This window comes from Fistularia commersonii, chromosome 4 (assembly GCF_037954325.1).
Source record: "Fistularia commersonii isolate RoL2024-O1a breed Wild chromosome 4, RoL_Fcom_v1.0, whole genome shotgun sequence".
Lineage (NCBI taxonomy): Eukaryota > Metazoa > Chordata > Actinopteri > Syngnathiformes > Fistulariidae > Fistularia > Fistularia commersonii.
The window spans coordinates 7,306,744-7,329,237 of record NC_141287.1 but is presented as its reverse complement, the minus strand read 5'-3'; the positions used below and the strand labels follow the sequence as shown (position 1 = coordinate 7,329,237).

The 22,494-nt window shown below is 42.5% G+C and overlaps 1 protein-coding gene across 2 annotated transcripts in view; it reads left to right on the top strand.

Annotated features, from left to right (window-relative positions):
* The window catches only part of tbc1d4 (TBC1 domain family, member 4), a 30,425-nt gene extending 14,534 nt beyond the window's left edge, over nt 1-15,891 (top strand). Inside the window, exons 12-23 of one of the 2 annotated variants that reach the window (XM_086144953.1) lie at nt 687-904; nt 1,266-1,415; nt 4,496-4,647; nt 5,617-5,829; nt 8,496-8,657; nt 8,756-8,914; nt 9,145-9,245; nt 9,319-9,462; nt 10,789-10,948; nt 11,058-11,227; nt 11,845-12,021; nt 12,516-15,891. In XM_086144953.1, the coding sequence (XP_086001079.1) occupies nt 687-904; nt 1,266-1,415; nt 4,496-4,647; nt 5,617-5,829; nt 8,496-8,657; nt 8,756-8,914; nt 9,145-9,245; nt 9,319-9,462; nt 10,789-10,948; nt 11,058-11,227; nt 11,845-12,021; nt 12,516-12,746 (2,037 nt within the window). In that variant the 3' untranslated portion in view covers nt 12,747-15,891. The remainder of the gene's footprint in view (nt 1-686; nt 905-1,265; nt 1,416-4,495; nt 4,648-5,616; nt 5,830-8,495; nt 8,658-8,755; nt 8,915-9,144; nt 9,246-9,318; nt 9,463-10,788; nt 10,949-11,057; nt 11,228-11,844; nt 12,022-12,515) is intronic. The other variant, XM_086144954.1, reaches the window with a different exon arrangement.
* The last annotated feature ends 6,603 nt before the right edge of the window (nt 15,892-22,494 follow it).

Genomic DNA, 22,494 nt, shown 5'->3' with positions numbered 1-22,494 from the left:
TACAAATCATAAAAAAAAAAAAAAAACAACAAAAGCTGACATCAATATCAAATATGAATAGCAGTGTTTTAAGCTGTTGAACCGGTACTTCAGCAAATTTGCAGTAGTACTTTCACCAGATCGTAGAGCATTGTTTTCTATTGCACATATGCAAGTCTGTACAACTTTTGGATTTGTCCGCTCAAGTCAGATCTTTGGGAGGGAGGTCTCTAAAACCACGAATAGCGGAGATTGGAGGGTTTTCATGTGGAGTGGAGCCTCGGCGTTTCACCCTGCCAATAATGTGTGATACAGTGAGTCACAGGACATTGTCCATTAGAATACAATGGATGAGGGAGTTCTACCTAAAGGCATAACACAGTCCATGAGTGGAAAAAGTTGGAGGAGGATTAAGTGTTGCTGTGGGGTTACACTTGCTGGGTGAGTGCATCATATGTGTAGGTAAATGACACGGTGTTTATTTTGATTTTTATCGCTTATGGAAGAGAGACGCTGTGTGTGATTGTCATTGATTTTCCCCCGCGAGGATCCAGGTTACTGTCGTCTGTATTCTACAAGGTTCATTTATCAGATACTTCTGAAACCCAGTGATGTTGAAACTACATATAAAATATGTAAAAATCAAGCTGTGTATTTAGGATTTACCTATTCACCTAGTCACTCTCTTTAACATTCTGTCCTCCCAGCAGGATGAGGAATCTCCGGGTCACTCCCCTCCAGGTTCCCCTCATGCTTTCTCTGATGACGACCCGGAAGCCAACCTGCAGTTCCGTCGGCGTGCCCACACTTTCAGCCATCTACCTGTGAAGAAACGCATCTCATTTGAAGGCCAGACAGGCCTTCAAGGGAAACAGCCTCCTCTGTACAGACAACAATCAGTGAACTCCGAATTGCTGCAAAGCAGGTAATTCCGTGCTGAGGCCACTGGCGTGTCCTAAAAATGTGCTATCAGACGGTGCAGTTTTTTTGATCGCCGAATGGAACGCGGCTTAGGAAATCGTGAACAGTTGCTTTGCTTGTCATCCGTTTGACACAAACAAAATATTTAGTTGACCTCTGATGTAGAAGCAGCCGATGTGATCGCTCTTGAATTTCTTCGCCAACTCCGCTGTCCTCGAAAACAATAGCATCGCAGGTTTCCTGTCTCTGTTTTGATCCGACATGAGTTCCCCGCTGTTTTCTCTGCACTGACCAGTAGCTCCTTCCTTTGTGTAATGTTTGTTTTTTTTTTTTATTTGTGGGCATTTCATGTTTGGCTCGCCCAGTCCTGTGGCTGTCTCGAGAACACGCAGCCTTTCGGAGAGCCAGTCCTTCAGCCTCCCCTCCTCCTTCTCCACTCCCACTTTCCTGAAAAGTTTTTACCAGGGTTCACTGGGCTCCCTGAGCTCCCTGGCAGACAATGGGAGCCATAAGAGGTGAGAGGGGGTTCTCAGCCAGACCCCCTTCTTAGATCCAAACACATCAGGGACTTGGCAGTAACTGCATAGATGTTGCCTCTTGAAACCTTTTAACCTCCAGCTCTTTTGTCCCTGTATCTTATCCCTTCTATCCACAGCAACCTTTTCTTAGTAAGAACTTTTCCAGCTATTTCTTTTTGCCGTCTCCGCAGCCGGACACGCCCGCTTCCTGTTTCGCTCAGGAGAAGAAGGGGATGCTGATTCTGTCGTGCTGTGTTTGCATGTTGATATTGAGCTCTTTTGCACTGCCAGCTTTATATTTTTCCTGCATTTACAGCTTGTATTAACGGCGCTAGATAATTTTGCAATTGCCAGCAGTATTCTTAAGAGCATCGGGTGATTATTAAGAATCACATTGAGTCAATTCAGATTTTTCCTATGCCTTATGTGGTCAAGTACTGTATAAGAATAAGCACATACTGCAGTCCACCTGTCTGAGAGGCTCCTCATTGTGTGTGACAGCTGAACATCTTAGCTAGCGATGGTGTCTGGATGGTAGAAAGTAAAGGCTACTGTATGAATTATGCATGATATTCTGTGGAGCGAACCATTTTAAATAGTAATGGCCATAGGATGTGGATTCTTTTTAACGTTTGATAAATAACGAGACCTTGAGAAGGGCTTTCAAAAGCAGTTTGTCCAGCATGTCAGGACTCTGCATCAGTAAAGTCAGGAGTAGAGAAACATTTAGGAAATCCAAAAGTTGCAATGCTGGCAAGCACACTGGGGAGGAAGACTCCCTTGAGGAGAGAAAGTGCCAGCTGAACTGGATAAAATTGAATAAAGGTATGAGCGCGTTAAGAGAAAGCTATATTTAAAAAAAAACAACTTGAGTTCTGTAGTTGGCACGCAGCTCAACAGAAAATCTACAGCAGTGTGAGCAGAAAACAGATCAGAGGATGGCTTCACTGCAATTTATATCAGCTTAATTTTAAGAGCACAGGTGATTTTCTTTTCCTCTTGTGAAACATAGCAGGCACTTTTTCATATTAAGCATCAAATCAAACGCATGAAGCCTCACAAATCACTTACATAAACAACAGCAGAAATGACATAAGAATATGGATGTCTCTCTGCTGCCGAACACACCGCTCTGTGCTACCCAATCAATATTTGAATGGTGCAAAACCATCCATCTTCTCCCGCTTATCCGGAGTCCGGTCGCGAGGGGCAGCAGCCGGAGCAGTGAGGCCCAGATCTCCCTCTCCCCCGCCACGTGGTTCCGCTCCTCTGGGGGGACTGAGGCGTTCCCAGGCCAGCCTGGAGGGATAATCTCTCCAGCATGTCCTGGGTCTTCCCCGTTGTCTCCTCCCAGATGGATGTGGTTCGGTGTCCCACATATACAGGATTTCCCGTGGGACACGGTCAAATACCTTCTCTAGATCCACAAAACAAATGTAGACGGGTTGGGCAAACTTCCACGCCCCCCTCGAGGACCCGAGGGCTGTTCCGCTGTTCCACAACCAGGACAAAAACCACACTGCTTCTCCTGAAACCGAGATCCAACGACCCAGTGGAGCCTCTTCTCCAGCGTCGTTGAATAGACCTTACCAAGGAGGCTGAGGAGTGTGTAGTTGGAGCACATCCTCCTATCCTCCTTTTTAAAAAGGGAGTCTGCCAGTCCAGCGGCACTGTCCCCGACAACCACACAATGCGGCGGAGGCATGTCAGCCAGGTCAGCCCTACAGCATCCAGAGCCTTGAGGAACCCAGGGCGGACGTCATTCAACCCCGGGGCACCGCTAACTAGCTTTTTGACTGCTTCGGCAACAGTTCTGGAAATAGGAGTGTCCACTCCAGAGTCCCCCCTGCTTCCAGGCATTTCAGCGGGGTTGAGGAGGTCGTGGAAGTATTCCCGGCACCGATCTAAAACTTTTTGAGTTGACATCAGCGGCGCTCCACTCCCACTGTACAGTGTTGACAGTGCACTGCTTCCCCCTCCTGAGACGCCGGATGATGGACCAGAATCTCCTTGACGCCCATCGGAAGTCGTTCTCCGTGGTCTCCCCGAACTCCTCCCGTTCCTGACTTTTTGCCTCTGCAACCACCGAAGCCGCACGACCCTTGGCCTGCCGGTACCTGTCAGCTGCCTCCAGAGCCCGGCAGGCCAGAAAAGCCCGATAGGATTCCTCCTTCAGGAGTTCACCAGCGGGTTTGTGTTGACCGCCTTATGGCCGCAGCTCCGGTCTGCCGCCTCGACAGTGGAACAGAACAAAACAAGGCCCATTCGGACCATTAGGTCCCCGGGCCTGGCTCCGGGGGGGTGGCGGTGACCCACGTCCGGGCAAGGGAGAACTGGGTCCAATGGTTTTCTGCTTCATGGGAGGTCTTTTGAGCCACACTTTGTCTGGTCCCTCACCTGGGACCTGTTTGCCTTGGGTGATCCTTCCATGCACATAAAGCCCCTCCACCACGCTAAGGTGGCAGCTCACGAAGGGGACGGTGCAACACAGTGAATATAAAAAACTGGGTCTGAACCCACCTTTTTATATTCACTGTGTGAATCCCTTAATCTCTCTCTTCCTTGCCCAGCTATTTGGAAAAAGTACATAGTAAGTTGCACTGAATCATCACTTCATACATTGCATTATGTGAGTGTTGGACTATTTTTGTTGTTTGGAAGGTAGACATAATAGATACTGTGAAACAGCAGGGAGGACATTTTCCATTGTCATCCATCGTCAAAAAGTGAACAATCATGCATGTGCCCTTGCTGCTGCTGTTTGCAAGTTTTATGGATGTTCTACTTTCACATGCTGGCATTAAACACATCTTCTGCTTCATTAACATGGAGATTAAATGGCTGGCACACATTTTGCGTTAGCGGTTATGATCCGCCCTGACTTTCTCAACATCTCAGAGCTGATATGCTGCTGAATTTGTTTATATTTTGGTTGGGGGTGTTCGATCTACTGTACTTGCCGAAGACCTGAAAGACTGCATTTGCATTTTAGAACTGATGCTAAAAGACGCTTGGGGTAAAAGAAGGCACCTGATTCATTAAAGAGGTGTTTGTGACGCTGCTGTCTTCTCTTGTAGCAATGGGGAAGGCAGGAAGAGAACCCTGTCTGGCTGCAGCAGCGACTCTGTAAGTCTCCCTCCAACCCCACGCAGGGTCTCCTGGAGACAGAAGATCTTCCTGCGGGTCGCCTCGCCTATGAATAAGCCTTCTGCATCCATGCAGAACCCAGGTCTGGTAACACAATCACTGCAGTCCTTAAATAAAACCCTGTTAATGATCAACAGGGAAAAGAAAAGGATTCGAAAAGCTTACACAGTGTCACGGGACAAATACTGCTAATGTAAGAGGCAAGAAATCCCCCCCTTTTAGTTTCTCAGATATTTGAAATATCAATCAAAGAGCTTGTCAAAGCCCTTTAGCATTGATGAAAACTACGGTGGAACAATGTGAAATAAATGAATTTAATTAAATTCACTTCTGATTGCTCCTGTTGCTTCTAATATTTAACAGTTAATTTCCTGCAAAATGTCAATTATGCAAAATTCATATCTTTAACTAGAATAATTTTTAGTAATACAACTGTCTGACTTTGCTTTATATTTATATCACTTTATATTTTATTTTGTTTCTAATAAGAATAATGATAACATAAAAATATAATCAGCTGTTAGTCCTTGATTTATGAAGAATATTATCTTAGTGTCTGGCAGTGTCATGATATTTGGGGCACAGAGGGACATGCATATACATCCATAACTGTCAAGATTAGACTAATTTTGTATTTCATTAGAAGGGAATAATACAATTTAATGAAAATAGCAGGGGGAGATTCAGATTTGAAGGAAAAAAAACACTCCTTATAGATGCAGCTTTTTTGGTTGATGTCTTTATATTTTTTGCCTTGTTATGTCCCGATTTGTCATCTTTATTCCATCTACCCTGCATTTATACCAAAATACAAAAAGGTGTTTTCATTGCTTCAAATTAAAGCTTCTTAACATGGCTCTATTTACATCTTTGCAAAAATGTATCAATAAGATAGAGAGACCCCAATAATAGGGAAAGACATGTCACACATCTTAGCATTCTGCATGGTTTTGCTGGGAATAACCTCTTTTACAACATGTACACGTCACATATGACATTTATGGCAAAAAAGCATCTTCTATTTCCTTTTTTTTTTTCTTTGATTATATAGACCACTCTGAGGGTCGGGAGCTGTTGCCTCTCTCTCCTCGTGGCTCGGACTCGGGTATAGACATTTTGGGGGGTCTTATAGCCACGTCAAATGACTCCGCATCTGGAGAGAGACCCAAGAAATCAGAGGCGGAATACAGGGCCCTCTGGAAAAATGCCATCCACCAACAGATCCTCCTCCTTCGCATGGAAAAAGAAAACCAAAGACTGGAGGGTAAGTTGCAGTTACTTCTATCCGCAAAAATGGTTTGACAATTGCTTTAGAATGCATCCTTTCTTTGGTAGTTTGGTCACATGGAACGCACGGTTAAAGAAAAATACTGCGTTCCTTATTTCAGCTCACATAATCGTTTGATATAAAGCGTAACTGTCTCTGTCTGCAGACACTCATGAGGGTGTTCCCACACTGCTCACACTGGCGCTCTTTGTTAACTTTTATAAACTCATGAAAATATTACCGTGCTAATTTGATTCCACATTCAACTATAGTCACCCACTGTTAACATTCAGTCACATTTTTTCTTAGGGTTTATCTGCCTTGATATGGATAGAAAGAAGAGATAGATAGAACTCCTTGAAAGACCAGTGTATCAATAGGGAGATCTTTAAGGGTAAAGTTCCTTTCTGTGCCGTCTCTTTTTGAGCACCTACAGTTTGCCGTCTTAAATTGTTCCTCTATTGTCATACAATTTTCAAAATTATTAGCAAGAACTACCATTGACTCATTTAGTCAGAAAACATAACTGCAGGGAAATGAAGTTGCCGCTCAATATTGTTTAAACAAAGTTGGGAAATAAATCATAAGTCATTTCTGGTTTATCTGGAAAAAGTAAACAATAGCTGTGCATCTTGGCAGGGGAAATGTTTCTTGGCACTTTGTGTGACCAGGCTGGTACTGTCTCTTGTTGATAAAAACAGGAAGCCCTTTTCTTTCCGATCTGATTCATATAATACAACAATAAACCGGTAAAAAAAGCTTTCAGTAGGCTCTTTTAAAAATTAATCACAGTAGTAAACAGTTTAACCAAGTTTGACTAAAGAAGCAAACGTTCTGCATGAAGAATGTGTAGGTTTTCTGTGAAAATACATGAAGGGTTCATTTCTGTTAGGGATTATTGCCCATATGCAAATGAAACCTGAGAAATCTAATGATTTTTATATTCTTTTTGGCACCATTTTAATTCAATTTGTTTGTTGTTGTTCATTCAGACATTTAGTAACCCAAAGATGCGAAAACATGCGCTGACTGTTAATTAATAACAAAGAAATACACTCTGCATCACCTCAGCGTGCCAGGACCATATGTGGTCTAGCCTTTGGCTGTACTGCCCTCTAAAGGCCCAAATTCATCTTGAATCTTTTTTCCAGTATATCACCCAATATGTCACATGTAACATGACCTAACTGAGGGGAAAAAGGAGGAATTTCAGGACAGTGTTCAGCTGTTGATCAAAAGTTAATCTTGAATGTGAAATGTCATGAATAAGAAGTGTTTTGGACCCTTAATGTCGGTCACATATTTTTGCTGCTGTATGAGACATTACAGGAATTGCCAATTTATCAGCAATTATCAGATGCAAAGAGCCCTACATGAATGAAGCTGTCTTTTTCCGCTACAAGAATAATGTAACAGTAATTGCAGTTCTTCTCTGTAACTGCCTGAATGCATGTAAAGGTATTGGGATTAATATCAAATGCAGAAACATTCACTGCCTGCTGTTTCATATATCAGAAACACATTCACATAATCATATGCAATATATACATTCAGAGGACAAATATGTCTCTTTTCCTGTGTTTGTTATAACACCAATGCTGATTTGAGGACATGAGGGTGAATAACCATTTTCAATAGAAGGTAAGTCTTTCATATAAAGGGAGTTGCTTGAATGAAGGCAGTTGTTTTGCATGGGTCCGGGTGTTCGCTACATTATGATATTCATAGGATTCAATCTTTTTGTGTGCATGTGTGGTTATTATGATACTTTCTCATGGTGTTTTTGTTTCGTTTGTCGACCACCTCTATCCACCATCTGTACTTTGCATTTCCAGGCCTCTGCTATAATTAATTTGTGGTGTAAATGTGGTTCTAGTGTATTTACTTATATGAATGGATTTCAGGGGTTGGTGACAAAAGTTGTTAGGTGGGGTTATAAACGCTCTTCAATCCAGCATCTTTCATCTTTATCTACTTTCTGTGTCATGAAACTAAAAACTGGATTTATCATTTCCAGCTTTTTTGTGCTTGACTGTAGTTCTGTTTTGTGCCTTACTTGTGTAAAAATGACATTTAAAATTAAAATCAGGATAAACTAATATTGTTCTTTTCATCACTTCAGGTAGCCTGCCTACACCGCAGAAATGTCATTACTTTATCTAATGCACTTGTCTATTGCATTTTCCAGGAATGTTTTCTTTTGTCATATTTTTAGATAATTGTTATACAGAAATATTATATTTGACAGAATATAAATATGATTTTCTTAGCCTCTTTCATTGTCATCTATTGTCAAAAAATGTTTATCAGATATTTCAGACTTAGGTCCTGCCGAAACGGCAGAAATATTTGGTACATATGCATTGTTATACGTATTTAATACAAAACTATTTGTTGAAATAAACATTTTTTGGTACAATATTGAAACAATGCTCACAAAAGCATATCGAAGAAGTACCAAATTGGAAAAGGCTGTTTTATGTTATGCTCACTTATATTTTCAACACTCACAGTACATTGTGATAACTGTATTTAGCTACATGTATTCAGTATAAAGCCCAATTGACTTCATAAAGTGTTTTTTTTTTTTTTTATGTCCCACCAGCAACTTTCAAATGGCATATGTTCCCTCATCCTTTTTTTTCATGATGATTGTTTTGTAGCAAGTAGAGATGAGCTGCATATCCGCAAGATGAAGCTCAACTATCAAGAAATGGGGCAAGACTCCAAAGATGTGCAGGCATCGTGGGAAAGAAAACTGACGACCCCTGGCAGAATGACAGTCCCACAGGACAAGGAAGAGCTTTACCGTATGGTATGCCAAGGTGAGGTGTATATGTGTGTGTGTGTGTGTGTGTGTGCATTACATAGCAATACACAGAGTTCCTGAATGAGCTCATTTACTTCTTCTTTTCGTGAGCAGGTGTTCCCAAAACCCGACGGGGGGAGGTCTGGTTGCTTCTCTCCCATCAGCACAAGCTGAATCACAGGCTGCCACAGCGTCAACAACCCCCCGATACTTCCTACCACAATCTGCTGAAGCAGCTCACCGCTCAGCAGCATGCTATTCTGGTGGATCTAGGTGTGCGTACTTTTTACAAATATGACCATCACAGTCATGTGAATTAATAACATTTAAGGGTCAGATTATAGAAGTTCTTGGACATTTGTTGATGCAGGTTAATGCAGGTCAAGTTATTTTAAGAAATGTTTGACATACTTTTTTATCAAAATGGGACTAATCAATATTCCCGTCAAGATTCTGATAAATCCAAAAGAAATATTGTATAACCAATCCGTCCGTGTCCTCAGGCCGGACCTTTCCCAACCACCAGTACTTTTCTGTTCAGCTGGGTCCTGGACAGCTTTCCCTCTATAACCTCCTGAAAGCCTACTCTCTGCTGGATACAGAGGTACTTTTCAAGCTAATGCTCTCATGCCGGACCATTATGATTATTAAATGGCATCTCATTTTATGTCCTGCAGGTTGGCTACTGCCAGGGTATCAGCTTTGTGGCTGGGGTGTTGCTCCTTCACATGAACGAGGAACAGGCCTTCGACATGCTTAAGTTCTTCATGTATGACCTCGGCATCAGACGCCAATACAAGCCCGACATGGTCTCTCTGCAGGTCAGAACATGACAGAATTATAAGATAAGAACAACTTTATTTATCCCGAAGGAAATTGTTGTGCCAGAGTTTCAAGCAAAACATAACAATAATAGATAATAGTAGGAAGGAGGGAGAATAAGAAATACAATAAAATATAAAGTGTCAAAGTTAAGGCTATCAAGTGTTTTAACGTCTTAAAAAGTACAAACATTTGAATATTCCCTTCGGCTGAAGGAAGAGGAATTAAAAATTTTGATAGCCTCAGTGAGGAAAGACCTCCTGTGGCGTTCAGTTGAGCTCCTTGGTGGTATCAATAATTATGATATATAAGTCATGTAAAAAAAAACAAAACAAAACTTGAATTTTCCCAAGCGTTTGTTGCTTGCCCTTATTTTGTGTCTGTGGTTGTTGAGGGATGCATTTTCCCAGCGACAATAATCCAGGTTGTCGCACTTCAATGACGATGTGCTAAGTAGGTGCTAAAAGCTGGAAAATGTGTGAAGCCCCTTCCCCCCCGACAGATATGAGTGATATTTCAATGGGAAATAGTGCACACAAACCTGGATTCAAAAACCCAACAGAGAATCATTTATATGATAAAAGTAATTACAGCCTGCATTTATGATTCAACTCACAAATCTAATTTGCCAATGGGATGAATGAATGAAGTAAAATTAGGGGACAATTAAATTCAACGCAATATGGCCACATATGTGGTGTATCATGCACTATGAAGTAACGTAGGTTACAAAAATCCACTTGTTAAGTAGATTTTTAAATGTTAAATGGTTCACCTACATTATAATGGTTTAAAAGTAGTCTTTTAAAAGGGCTTACATTCAGTGTTTGCTTCTCCCAGAAGGTAGTTCAGCGTGGTGTGAGTTGTTCGTAAGCCAAGGCAAACAGTAGTCAAGCGTTCCAGGATGAAACCACACCTATATGTTCACTCTGTTATATATCAGCTGACCTCCCGTCAGCAGGTGTGGTAATGTTTAATCTACATCACACAGTTGCCCGCTGAGCCTTTAAGACTAATCCAGAGTTTTTAGAACAGGAGGAAACCAGGAGGTAAAACCGTTGTCTTTTAAACTTTCAAGATATTAATGGATTGACAGGGTTTTGTTTGTAGTTGAGCAAATTCTGCTTTTCCATTATAGCAGCACCTCTTTGTAGACGGCAGTGCGCTATTGCCGTAAAAATTTGAATAACTCGTTCACTGTTTTGACTAGGCGCGTGTTTAAGTAATTCTCAAAAAGCTCACAGTTTATATGCTTGAAAAAAAAAAACGTGTCGAGCTGACTGTGTTTACCTTTCTATGTTTTTATGTTTTCTGTGCTCTCGCAGATTCAAATGTACCAGCTCTCCAGACTGTTGCACGACTACCATCGCGAACTGTACAATCACTTTGAGGAACATGAAATCAGCCCCAGCCTTTACGCGGCACCGTGGTTCCTCACGCTCTTCGCCTCGCAGTTCCCCCTCGGATTTGTATCTCGTATCTTCGGTATATTTGACATTTTTGACAAGACGCCTTTTAACGGCTGGTTTTGAATATAAAATGTTCAGCCTAACCTTTGCGTAAACATTTTTTTTGCTTGTTCGTCTTTTACCAGACTTTGTGTTTGTCCAGGGGACCGAAGTCATCTTCAAAGTAGCCCTCTGTCTGCTGAGCAGCCACGAGGGAGAGATTGTAGAGTGTGACAGCTTTGAGAACATTGTGGACTACTTGAAAACTACACTTCCCAACCTCACTCAGGCACAGATGGAGCAGACCATTGCAAAGGTATCAAGGAAAAAGTGAAAAGACACACAATCCTTTGCTACCTGGTCAAGGGGAAGCTCCTCCATACTTTTCCCAACAGCCAAATCATGTGATTTTGATCTTTTTTTTTCCTTTTTCCTTACTTAAGAAGAGAAATATGATAAGGTACCTCAATTTCCGGACTATTGGGCGCACCTGAATATAAGCCGCACCTGCTAGCCGGTCGCTATCTTGGGCTTCCTCCTGCACACTAAAACCGTCAAAATCGTCTTTTTCGGTGTCGGAGTCGAACAGACTCAGAATTTCCCGGTCATTTCATCGGTCCGATGTGACGAGGATAAATGTTTTAGCGGTGTGAAACTCGTTAGCGTCCCCCACACAAAAGAGTCCATATATTAGCCGCGTCATTGTTTACGTGAAAAAGTCGCGGCTTATCGCCCGGAAATTACGGTACTTTATATTTTCCTTGCCTCGGATGGACGTAATGGACATAAAGTGGGAATGGTAGCAGAGAAATGACAGGATTGAAAGCATCAGCAGACATAATGCACAATTTGTGTAGCCCAGCATTCTCAGACATCAAAATGCACTCACTTTTAACTGTGATAAGTGACAAAAAAATATCTGTGGCTGGCCAGGTGATGGAAATGGACATCTCCAAGCAGCTGCACGCCTACGAGGTGGAGTACCACGTCCTGCAGGACGAGATGCTGGAAACCGATCCCGTGCCTGATGATTGTGATCGTCTGGAAAAATTAGAAAAGACAAATATGCAATTGAAGAAGCAGAACATGGACCTGCTGGAGAAACTTCAGGTGAGGAAAAGCAGGACGATCATGTGATTTGCAACAATGGCTTTCATCATTTGGTCGAATATGTGATCCGGCTTCTATTTTCAGGCTCCGTTCCATTCGTACTTTGTATTTATTAGAGGTATTACTCAACATAATCTTTTTTTTTTGCAGCAAAGGTTTTGTGGAATCCACAAGTAGCCATTGGTAATGCCTCTTATTACTTGTAGGTGGCGCCAAAGCAATATCTAAAAGCATCCTAGTGACAATGAAGAAAGAATGGAGTAGAGCGAGAGCTACGTATTTGATGACTAATCGCTAGTCCTCAAAAACCTCTAACAATTTAACATTATACAATGACGAGATTTAATAGGAGATTAAAACTTGCTGCCTGTGATTTGTGATGTGTTTATTCACTAGAGAGCAGTGTTTCGTTTCATATTTCTGAAGTACGCTCCGGCGCAACTTTGTCTCCTCCATCGAAGCCTCCTGTATTTATATCGAACGCCGTCTTCCAGGTTGCACGGCAGAAGATCCAAACCCTGGAGACGAGCGTGGAGAACTTTCTTTCTCGAGAGAGCAAAATGAAGCACATGATTCGCTCTCTGGAGCAGGAGAGGGCAGCTTACCAGAAGACCATAGAGCGCATGCGCTCATGCCTTCCCCCTGACGCCCTGACAGATGTGGAGATGACCCAGATCAAAACAGGGCCCAACGGGAAAGCCAAAACTGTAGCCAAGAAACCCTGATGGCAACCAGGGGCTGCTTTGGGCAGACACACAGGCAGAGACCAGAGTCAACAAATGGAATCTGCCGAAGTAGTAGGTTGCTGAGCTCCACGGCTACTGTTTGTACTGTTTATTGTTGTACTACTACACACGAGTAGCTGGCCTTGTAAATGTGCGACACGAAGACTGTACGGAAAGAAATATATGTGGTGTTTGTCAGCAGAGGATGGGGTGGGCGGACGGTTTCTATCGCAGAAGATCCAGACTGTTCCATTTGTGCATCAAAGCTACTGTCTCATCTGCTTCACTGCCAGTTTGAAAGTGAGATCGAGCTGTTCGACATCTCTATTTAGTTCTTTTGATAATCGCGGGATTTTTTTAATGATACATGTGAAAAAATTGTCAATTTACAGCCATTTCTTATATGTAGGATTCTTGAGTTTGCCTGTAATGGAAACTCGTCCTCAGGCTAATCGCGGAGCTTCGTTATTTCATTTTATTCACTTGAAGCTTTTATGAATGTATTTTTCCTCCAACAGAACAGAAACATCTGTTCTACGCCAGGCTTTAAAATTCAGCAGACATACAGATTTTTGTGAGATGTCTTTAAATACTACACCATGCCGTCATGTGACAACTTTGTAAGACTTGCACTATCTGCCTGTAAGGAGGAAGTGTTTCTTCCAAAACTCAGGCAGGATGTAAGGTTGTCTGCCTTCTCAGTTTCCTGTGTGACTGACCGCAGTGTTGTCTTGTTTTAGCACCGTGTTCAGACACTGTGACAGTTTAAACTCCCCAGGAGGCACCAATAACATTAATGTGGAGCAGGAGGTGGGATCTGAGAGTTCAAATGTATACTACTCTTTTAAGAGTTTGTATGACATTGTCAAATCAGTGCTAAATTTAATGAACCTTTTAATCATTCTGTCGCACCCAATGTGGAAGAGTGTTGCGTGGCTCATTTCATGACAACACACACTTACATTTGCTATTTAAAATGCATTAAATTGCAGTTTTGACCACCAAAGAAATAAGACTAGTTCCGAGACACTTCAGTCCGGTCTTTTCTAATAATAATTTATCCTTCATTAATCCCCGTGGGGAAATCCATTCTCTACAATTAAGCCATCATGGATGAACCGTGAGCGGTCGGCTGCTGCCGGCCAGCGCCAGGGGAGCAGTTAGGGGTTCAGCGTCTTGCTCAACAACACTTCGACGAGTCGGCAATAGAACCAGAAATGTTCGCTTCCAAAGACGATTGCTCTTCCTCCTTCCTTTCAGATTTCCGATTATCTTCATATCCTCTTTCGTTACATCCACAAATCTTCTTTTTGGTCTTCTTCTAGACCTCCTGCCTGGTAGTTCCAACCCAGCATCCTTCTACCAATATATACTGCTCAAAAAAATAAAGGGAACACTCGAACAACACAATGTAACTCCAAGTCAATCACACTTCTGTGAAATCATAGTGTCCACTCAGGAAGCAACACAGATTCATTTTGACTTGTTTTAAGGACATTACATCAAAGTTGGATCAGCCTGGAGTTTGTTTTTACACTTTAATTTTGAGTGTGATTCTTATCCAGATCTCCATGGGTTGATACAATTGATTTCCATTGATCGTTTTTGTGTGATTTTGTTGTCAGCACATTCAACTGTGTAAAGAGCAAAGTCTTTCATAAGAATATTTCATTCATTTAGATCTAGGATGTGATTTTTAAGTGTTCCCTTTATTTTTTTGAGCAGTGTATTTACTACTATCCTTTCTCTGTACACGACCGAACCATCTCAGTCCGCCTTCTCTGACCTTCTCTCCAAAACATCTAACATGTCGGGTCCCTCTGATGGACTCATTCCTGATCCTATCCATCCTTGTCACAAAAAAAAGAAAACCTCAACAATATCTCTGCTACCTCCAGCCCTGCTTCCTGTCTTCTCTTCAATGCTGTGGTCTCGCAACTGTCTTGTACACCTTTCCTTTCGTTGTAGCTGATACTGATCCTCCAACCGCTCCAACCTGCTTGAACCCATTTTTTCACCTGGAGTCTTTCTTGGTGAAATACTTGGTAAAACATTCAGTATAGGTACACAAAGGTCAATAGCTCAGTTCACGTGATCTAAGGGGCCCCCCTTGCTTGCGCTATACTTCGGTCTTATCCCACCTCCACATCTGGCTCACCTGTACCAGTTTTAATTGAAAGCAAACACTTTTCTGTTTGAATCTCCAATGATAATTTGTTCTTTTACAAATGCTGGCTAAGATAAAATGTATTGCCGTACCGGTCCTTGGCAACAATGGGTCGGGACACATTTGTCACTGATTCATTATGAAGTTGGTTTCTTCTTGCTAAAACTAAGCAGACATATCCTTTTGATATACAAAAAAAAGTATGATAAGCAATTCTGTGTGTATGCATTTACTCAGCGCACTTAGCTATTGTTTGTAAGATACAGCAGCTTATTCATTTCAAATTTGAGTTGAGGGAGCAATGGTGATGCTAAAAGCTTTGCTTTATACCAAATGTTCTTTATAGTTCTGCATGTAAAGATGCCAACCTGGTCTCAAATTGATCAGAGAATGCAGTTCTATGTTGCTTTCTTCCTTTTTTTTTTTTTTTCCTGTTTTTGCCTTTATTTTGCCTCTATACTGTTTGTGCATCATAGAAGTTGAACATTGAACCAAAGTGATTTTTTTTGTTTTGTTTTTGTAATAATTGGACAAGACATGGTTGAATTCAATCAAAATGCTGTCTTGCTGTTATTTTTTCAGTAATGTTCACGCTCTTATAGAAATCTTCAGGTTTTTACTGACGACTTTAAAATGGAGGCGAACACTAGTCACACAAAAAAAAACAAAATAGGCAATAGACTCGTTTGGACTCAGACCTCGTCCCCGGTGCCAAATGTTTGAAACGGTCTCTGCTTTCCATTGGAGATACATGTTCATTTTGTCAATATCTAATGTGAGCTACATCTCAGTGGTGAGCAGCATGTGTTTACATCAGGTGCTGTCATTCCTGACCATCAGATAATAATTGTATCATTGTGTTTTATGAAACGACCTTCACAAGGCTGTCTTTCTGTCCATATGAGGGCTATGCGAAGCGAAGAAATTGTTGAGCGACTTTCAATAAACCCACCTTGCCTTTTGCTTTGTCTAATCCTATCCAATGCCATTTTTTGCACAGCATGCATTCTTGAAGAAATCATTTGTCTTTACTTTTCTTCAATGTTGAACCCCATTTGTAAGATGGTGCCTCAAGCTAAAAGTGCTCCGTGTGTAGATGTAATATATATCGTGAAAGGCCAAGGTATGCTCTTGACGGTTTCGGCATCTTCACCAATGTCTTTTTAAAGGGCTTTTAAGAGTTGCACTTTTGTTAATGCCTTCGGCAAACAGATATACAGGTTTTCAGCGAGGAGGGGAAAACCCTTCGGGAATTTGTTTTCTGTACAGCATGTTAGTCGTTCCCGATCCGGAGTGTGTCCCTAAATTTCACAAAATAAGTTTCATTTATGTACATGTCTGACATTTGTTACAGAAAGTGCAAGAAATAACATGGTTATGAGAGAAAAAAAAAAAAACAACCTCCCTGTTGCATCCGTCTAAGGGTTTGATGCAAATGAGTGTTTAGCATGCATGTTGAATCCCGAGTCCGTGGATATGGATCGCACTGAGATGCGAGAGCTCCATCAGCCAAGGAGGGGCTTTGAAAGATAGCAGCCGTAAGACCAGCCATTGTTTTCCTTGGAGGGTCTTACCCAGAAAGGACTGTTGAGTGGGGCTCTGATCTGCCAATGCCAAGCCTGGAGCTTGTCACACATAAGACACACAAATGACCGCCAACCAGGAGCCTATCACACACTAAACAAAGGGGCCACATTCCTTGCCTATTCCCACACGAGACATCCTACAGCAGGGGGAGCCTGGGACACTGGGAGTCCACCGGGAAAACAGACTGAGAATGACTCTTCCTTTGCCTTATCAGCTTTGTTTGTGTTTTTTTCCACTCTGCCTTTACTCTCTTCATCCCTCAATCTATCACAGCCTCCCACTCCATTTCCAGCTCTCCTCATCCTCCCATTGAATGCTCGAGGCTTAATCTGAAATGTGTAGGTATAGTTTATATATTGATATGCTTTGCAAAGAAATTCACCAAGACAGATGTTGAGAGGTTTTCTCAGGGGATGACAGACTGTAAAGAAGCAATAGTATGACAGTGCTCCGACAGAAAGAACGCTTGATGTCGAATTGTTGTTGTCAGGCAGTTCCTCATAAGATATTTACATTCAGAGTTGGTGTCTATCTTGAGGGCATTAGTTCATGGTCCCAACAGAAAGGAAAGAGTGAACTGACAGTGTGAGCTGGTTGCATTGAAGGAGGGAAGGGGAAGAAGAGTGGAGGAGGAGGTTAGAAAAGGTCCTCCTGCCTTATATGGGAATTCATACTGCTCTGCTATTGTGGCGCAGTCTAAAAACTGGAGTTGTTGCAGTAGGACTCACCATTAGAAAAACATGTCACATAATAATTACGCAGGCCCTCAACTTTAACTTTGCTGTTTGGTTACCTGCACTTATAACCAAAAATGTAAAAAATAATGAAAAACACATGCAAGTAGCTGCAGGGATAAAATACTGTAATCAAGATTCTAAAAGAAATTGAGGGTCTCCGACTGCGTTGGGGATAGAAGAAACGGAGAACACCTTCGAGGTGGTGAGGGAAACAGCTGGATAAGTGAAAAAGAGACCCAGGTGGGGTTGGTCTTGTCCAGAGAGGGAAGTTAGCTCCCCGGAGAGCTGTAACACACACACCCACACACACACACACTTTGTAGATCAGCTCTGTTGCTGAACTTCTTTCAATGGCCTCCTTCTTTGTCTCTGTATTCTCTCAAAGTACAATATAAGTTGCACAGTAGCAACCTTGGATTCTATATCAGCTACACATTCCATAGGCTTACCCACAGACACACACACACACGAACACACACACACTCAGAATGACCACTGATGTGCTTCATTTAGCATAGTAACAGAATGGGTGCCTTAAAGTGGTTTCCATTCACTGTTATGTACTGTATCTGCCTGAGCAAATGAAGGTGTAAGAAGGAATCAAGAATAGTGCCGTTGTGAAGCCACTGAACAAAAAGAATGAAGCACACACACACACACACACACTCACTAAAGATTTGCATTCTCGTCCAACCCCACCCTTTAGTTCTGTCAATCTAGAGCAGGTAAATCCACAAAAATTGCTTTGGTAATCTTACTATTAATGACAAGCTCATGTCTTAATCTTCTTCATGTTTGAAAGAAAAGGACCCCCCCCAGGATTTTTTCCAGATGCACCACCCAAAATCCCCAGGGTGTGTGTGCACGCAGCACATTCTGGGGTGTATTAGGTTGGGTCACCTGAGCCAATGGTTCATTCATCTGTGGAGACTCTGGATGCCAGAAGACAGTAATAACGCTAGACGTGCGCAAACACCGGGACCACATATAAATACAGTGTGCACGTGCACGCACGCGCACACACACACACACACACACACACACACACGCGCACTTTAAACTGTCCAAGCCCAATCCCCCTCCTCCCTTTGGACTTTATGCACACATTCTGACACGCTGCAAAACAACAAGGCTGAAAATGTTATTGAGGCTGTTTTCCACCTGGACATCCCAGACAAATGTGACTGAAGTCCCAGGTGATCGGAATGATCAGAGTGCAGAGTTTGCGCCTGAGCCCTTTCTAATCACATTATCCGTTGGCTTCACCCGGCCCATATCACCTCAACTATGATTAAGACAAACACAGGCAAGCGAGGAGGAGAAAGAAACAGCGAGAGACACAGAGGGTGCTGGCAGGCTGTAAGGAGGGGGTGGTCAGACAGACAAGAAGTGAGTCAGACAGGGAGATATCCTCCTACATGTCGGTCCATCGGATGAAAGTGCAAATAATGTGAAAAGATCACGTTTCGGGACAGATGTTGGTCCGGCTCGGTGTGTTTGTTTGTCCAGGGTTGAGCTCTGAATGACCCGGGCGCCTGATAACTGCAGTGAGGGATTCTGGGCGTGAGGTGTGGTTGGAGAAGTACTTCTGACATCATCTAATGCTTGTACGTACATCCTTTTCACAAGGCCACCAGGGCAAAACACATAGTTGAGGTGGTGAGCTTGCAGATGTGTGACTCAGTGTACTCTGGTCAGATTCTGACGTCAGTCCCTGGAAACTTGATGAAAGCGTAGCGATTTGTCCGACCGGAGGTTGCCAGAGGTTCAAGTGTCCACAACGACCGGCTCATAAACCGTAGTGTCCCTGAGCATAGCTGGGATTTGTTCAAGAAATTCTACAATCTTGAGGCAGAGATTATGGGATTCAGCGATTCACTGTTCTCTTCTGACTTGTTCACTTGTTCCTCTTTTGTTGCCAAACCACCCAGCTGTTCCTGCGAGCACAGACCGACACACTGGCTTTTATTGTGCTGATCTGAAATTGCTGAAGTTAGGAGGGAAGACAGCTGTACTTGTGTGGCCCTGGGCGCTCCATCATCAGTGCCAGCCTGACTCTATTCTTCCTCCGTCGGTTCCCTCTCACAGATCTCTTTTCTACATTGTTTCCTAAACAAAACCACACCCTTAAATAACATTTACCAACCTAATTTCTGCCAGGACTCCCACCTGTCAATATGCGCCCACCCCAATCACATATCTTTATGCCCGATTTATCTATAATGTTACTTTTTAAACATGCTTTGTTTAATTAATTTATTTTTTTAACAAAGATAAGAAGATAATTGCTTGATTTAATCTTAATATTTTGTAATGTTCGCCATGAAAACCCTTTACTTGCGATCTAAGGCTCATTCCTCACTTGCAGATTGGTTCAAGACATGACTGAAAGCTGAATGAAAATAGTGGTGATATTTTGGTCAACTCCACCCAACTGTTTGTTTTTCCCCACAAAAAAAGTGCACGAAATCCAAGAGTAATTACTGATCAAGATCATTTTTTTATTTCCACCGAGTCACGAAATTTGGTTATTACAAAAGATTGGGACTGGTTTATTTAGCGTTTGACTGGAACTCTTGCTGCATTTCCCCACTAACCTGAAACACCCACTCCATATTTTGGCCATGATTACATATTAAGTTAAATATTTGGTGATGCCTGACTAATATTGAAAATAAAAAACACACAAACGTTACTGCAAACATTACAACTGTTACTTTTTTACTATCTTCAGACCATAAAAACACTGCTGGTCTTCTGCAGGAAAGGCAAGTTAAAGGTTCCATGTAAACAAATAAATTGTTACCTTATTCCAAACGTCATTGAGGTGTTGGCCAAAAAAAAAACAAAAAAAAAACATGAAATGCATGCATATTCCTCACCTCACAAAATCTTAGTCTTGGAGAGAGCCAACATATAAAGGTTGCTTAAAATATTCATGTGAATATTCACCAGCACTTGTGGTCAAGATGTTTGTACGTTTTCTCGAAAAGCTTTCATTTTCACAATGTTTTGGGCAGGAATGTAGCTCCCTCGCTCGAGGCGGAGGCAAGATCCATTTGCAAACTGAAAGCAGATACGCACCAGTCCCGCCCAATATTTTTTGTAACACCTTGTCATTAAGTATATTGTTTTGTACTGCAGACTTCATATTATGGTGAAAAATGCAACATTAGCGCATCAGTGCAAGTTCTAAAAAAGGGACTGAAATGGCAAATTACACTGTTATTTCTTATTGAAGAACCTAATTGCAGGGTTTTCTACATACATTTCAAATCTGCAGTTATTTTCCATTAGGTCTGCATGAAGTATTTCATTTCACTGTTTCCATCAGGTGCATTGTTATTTTCTTTAAAGTTTTCATTATAAAGGGTTGAAGAGAATTTGTGTGCTTTGAGCAACAGCTGTCAAGATTGTGGGTGTGTAAGTGCTCGAGTGTAACCCAAGACGCCGCAACCAACAGAGATAGAATCCAAAAAGCATGTTTACATCGGGTCCCGCAGCAGGTGAATAGTTACTTGAAAAAGCAGGTGAGGCCAGGAACGGGTCGGGGGAAGCAGGCACCTGCCGACGGGGCCGGGAACTGGAAGAGGCAAGGTCGGTACAGGGAGACCACGCAGGGCAGGGAACTGGAAGGGGACAGCAAAAGGCGACGATACTCACGAACAAACCCAGAATAATAGACAAGAGAAGAGGACGAGGGCACGGTAGACGGGTAGGGGAGCGGCCCCTTGTACAGACTTAGATCGACAGACAGAAGACGTCTGAGGGTGAAAGGATGAGGAGTAACCCCCGTACCAACTCCAAGCTACAAAAAGACCAAAAAAAGAAAGCGGCACAACAAGAACAGGAGGAGCAACATTATCAGAGTAACTTTATCAGACTCTGCATCCCATGACAAGCGAATCTGTGCGTGGCGGAGGAACCGTGTCAAACGCCCTTGTAAAGTATTTGAATAATCAGATCTTTTTTTTTTTTCTTACAATGTTTATAACACCTGTTGATTTTGTCGTACTATAATTTCCTTGAAATTCATTTATTTCTGTAATAAGTGAGAGTACATAATCCGACCCGGTGCGGTGAAGATGAAAAGGAAAAGAAAAATCAAGAGAAAACATGACACAATTCAATCCTTTTCATTTATTCATTTATTCGCTAACTATACTGCTTATCCAGCAGTCAGGGTCACGGCGATGCGGGAGCCTATCCAAGCTATCATTGGGGAAGAGCCAGGGTTCACTCTGGGCAGATTTCCAGTCCATCACAGGGTCACCTATAGATGCATTCAATCATTCACCAATCATCCATTATTTACGCATCTGGATAATTTCGGGTCTCCGACCCATGCAGAAAAATGGACGTATCTCCAGACGGAAAGGCCCCGCGTCGGAACTGAGCCGGGGGATCTTCACGCCGTGAGGTGAAGGTGCTAAACACCGCATAGCGAAATCAGCGAATGGTGCTTTTAAATTTGATCACAATTTTTTTTTTTTTTTTTTTAAATTGACAGGGAGGGAGGGTGGGTGGGGGGATTCATGGGGACAGTAAAAGATAATCTCGCATAAAAATAAGAATCCATCCACTCCCTTTTAAAATGTGTTCAATAACAATGAATGAGGTGTAATTAATGTTTCACTGGTGGTCTGTGTGTGCGCAGCCGAGGATGGTGGGTGAGAGGATGTAGTGTGCGGCCTCTCTAACGAGCTCCCACTCACCCCAGTGGAGGCAGGCAGGGAAGGCTGGAGTGACTGCGAGGCTGTTAGAGCAAGTGGGTTGTGTTGGATGTGTCCATTTCTCTGTGTATGTATGTGTGTGTGTGTGTTTGTGTGTGTGTGTGTGCGTCAGTGAGTGTGTGAAAAGTGTGCATGTGTGTCCTTTTGTGTGTGCTGTACTGGGATGTGGAAATTGAATGGAGCCTTTCAGTTCTACTGCTCGTCTCCCCGGGGGTGAGAGACTGGTTGCCATGGTTATCCTGGAATCCTGCCGCTAATGGGTGGGAGTTTGTGTAGCTCTGGCAACCTGGCTTGTCTAGGGTGGTATACGTGTGTGTTAGTGTGCAACGTGTGCATGTGTGTGTGTGTGTGTGTGTGTGTGTACAAGGGAGGTGTGGTTGGGTGGAGGCAACATTTTAGGACACAGCAGGTTGTATGTGAAGACACAATCTTCCATTCCCCTACATGTTACCTCATTCATACATGTACTTTACACTGCAGTGTAGATTCGGTTTCATCAGCATATAAATGAAACCTCCACGCCC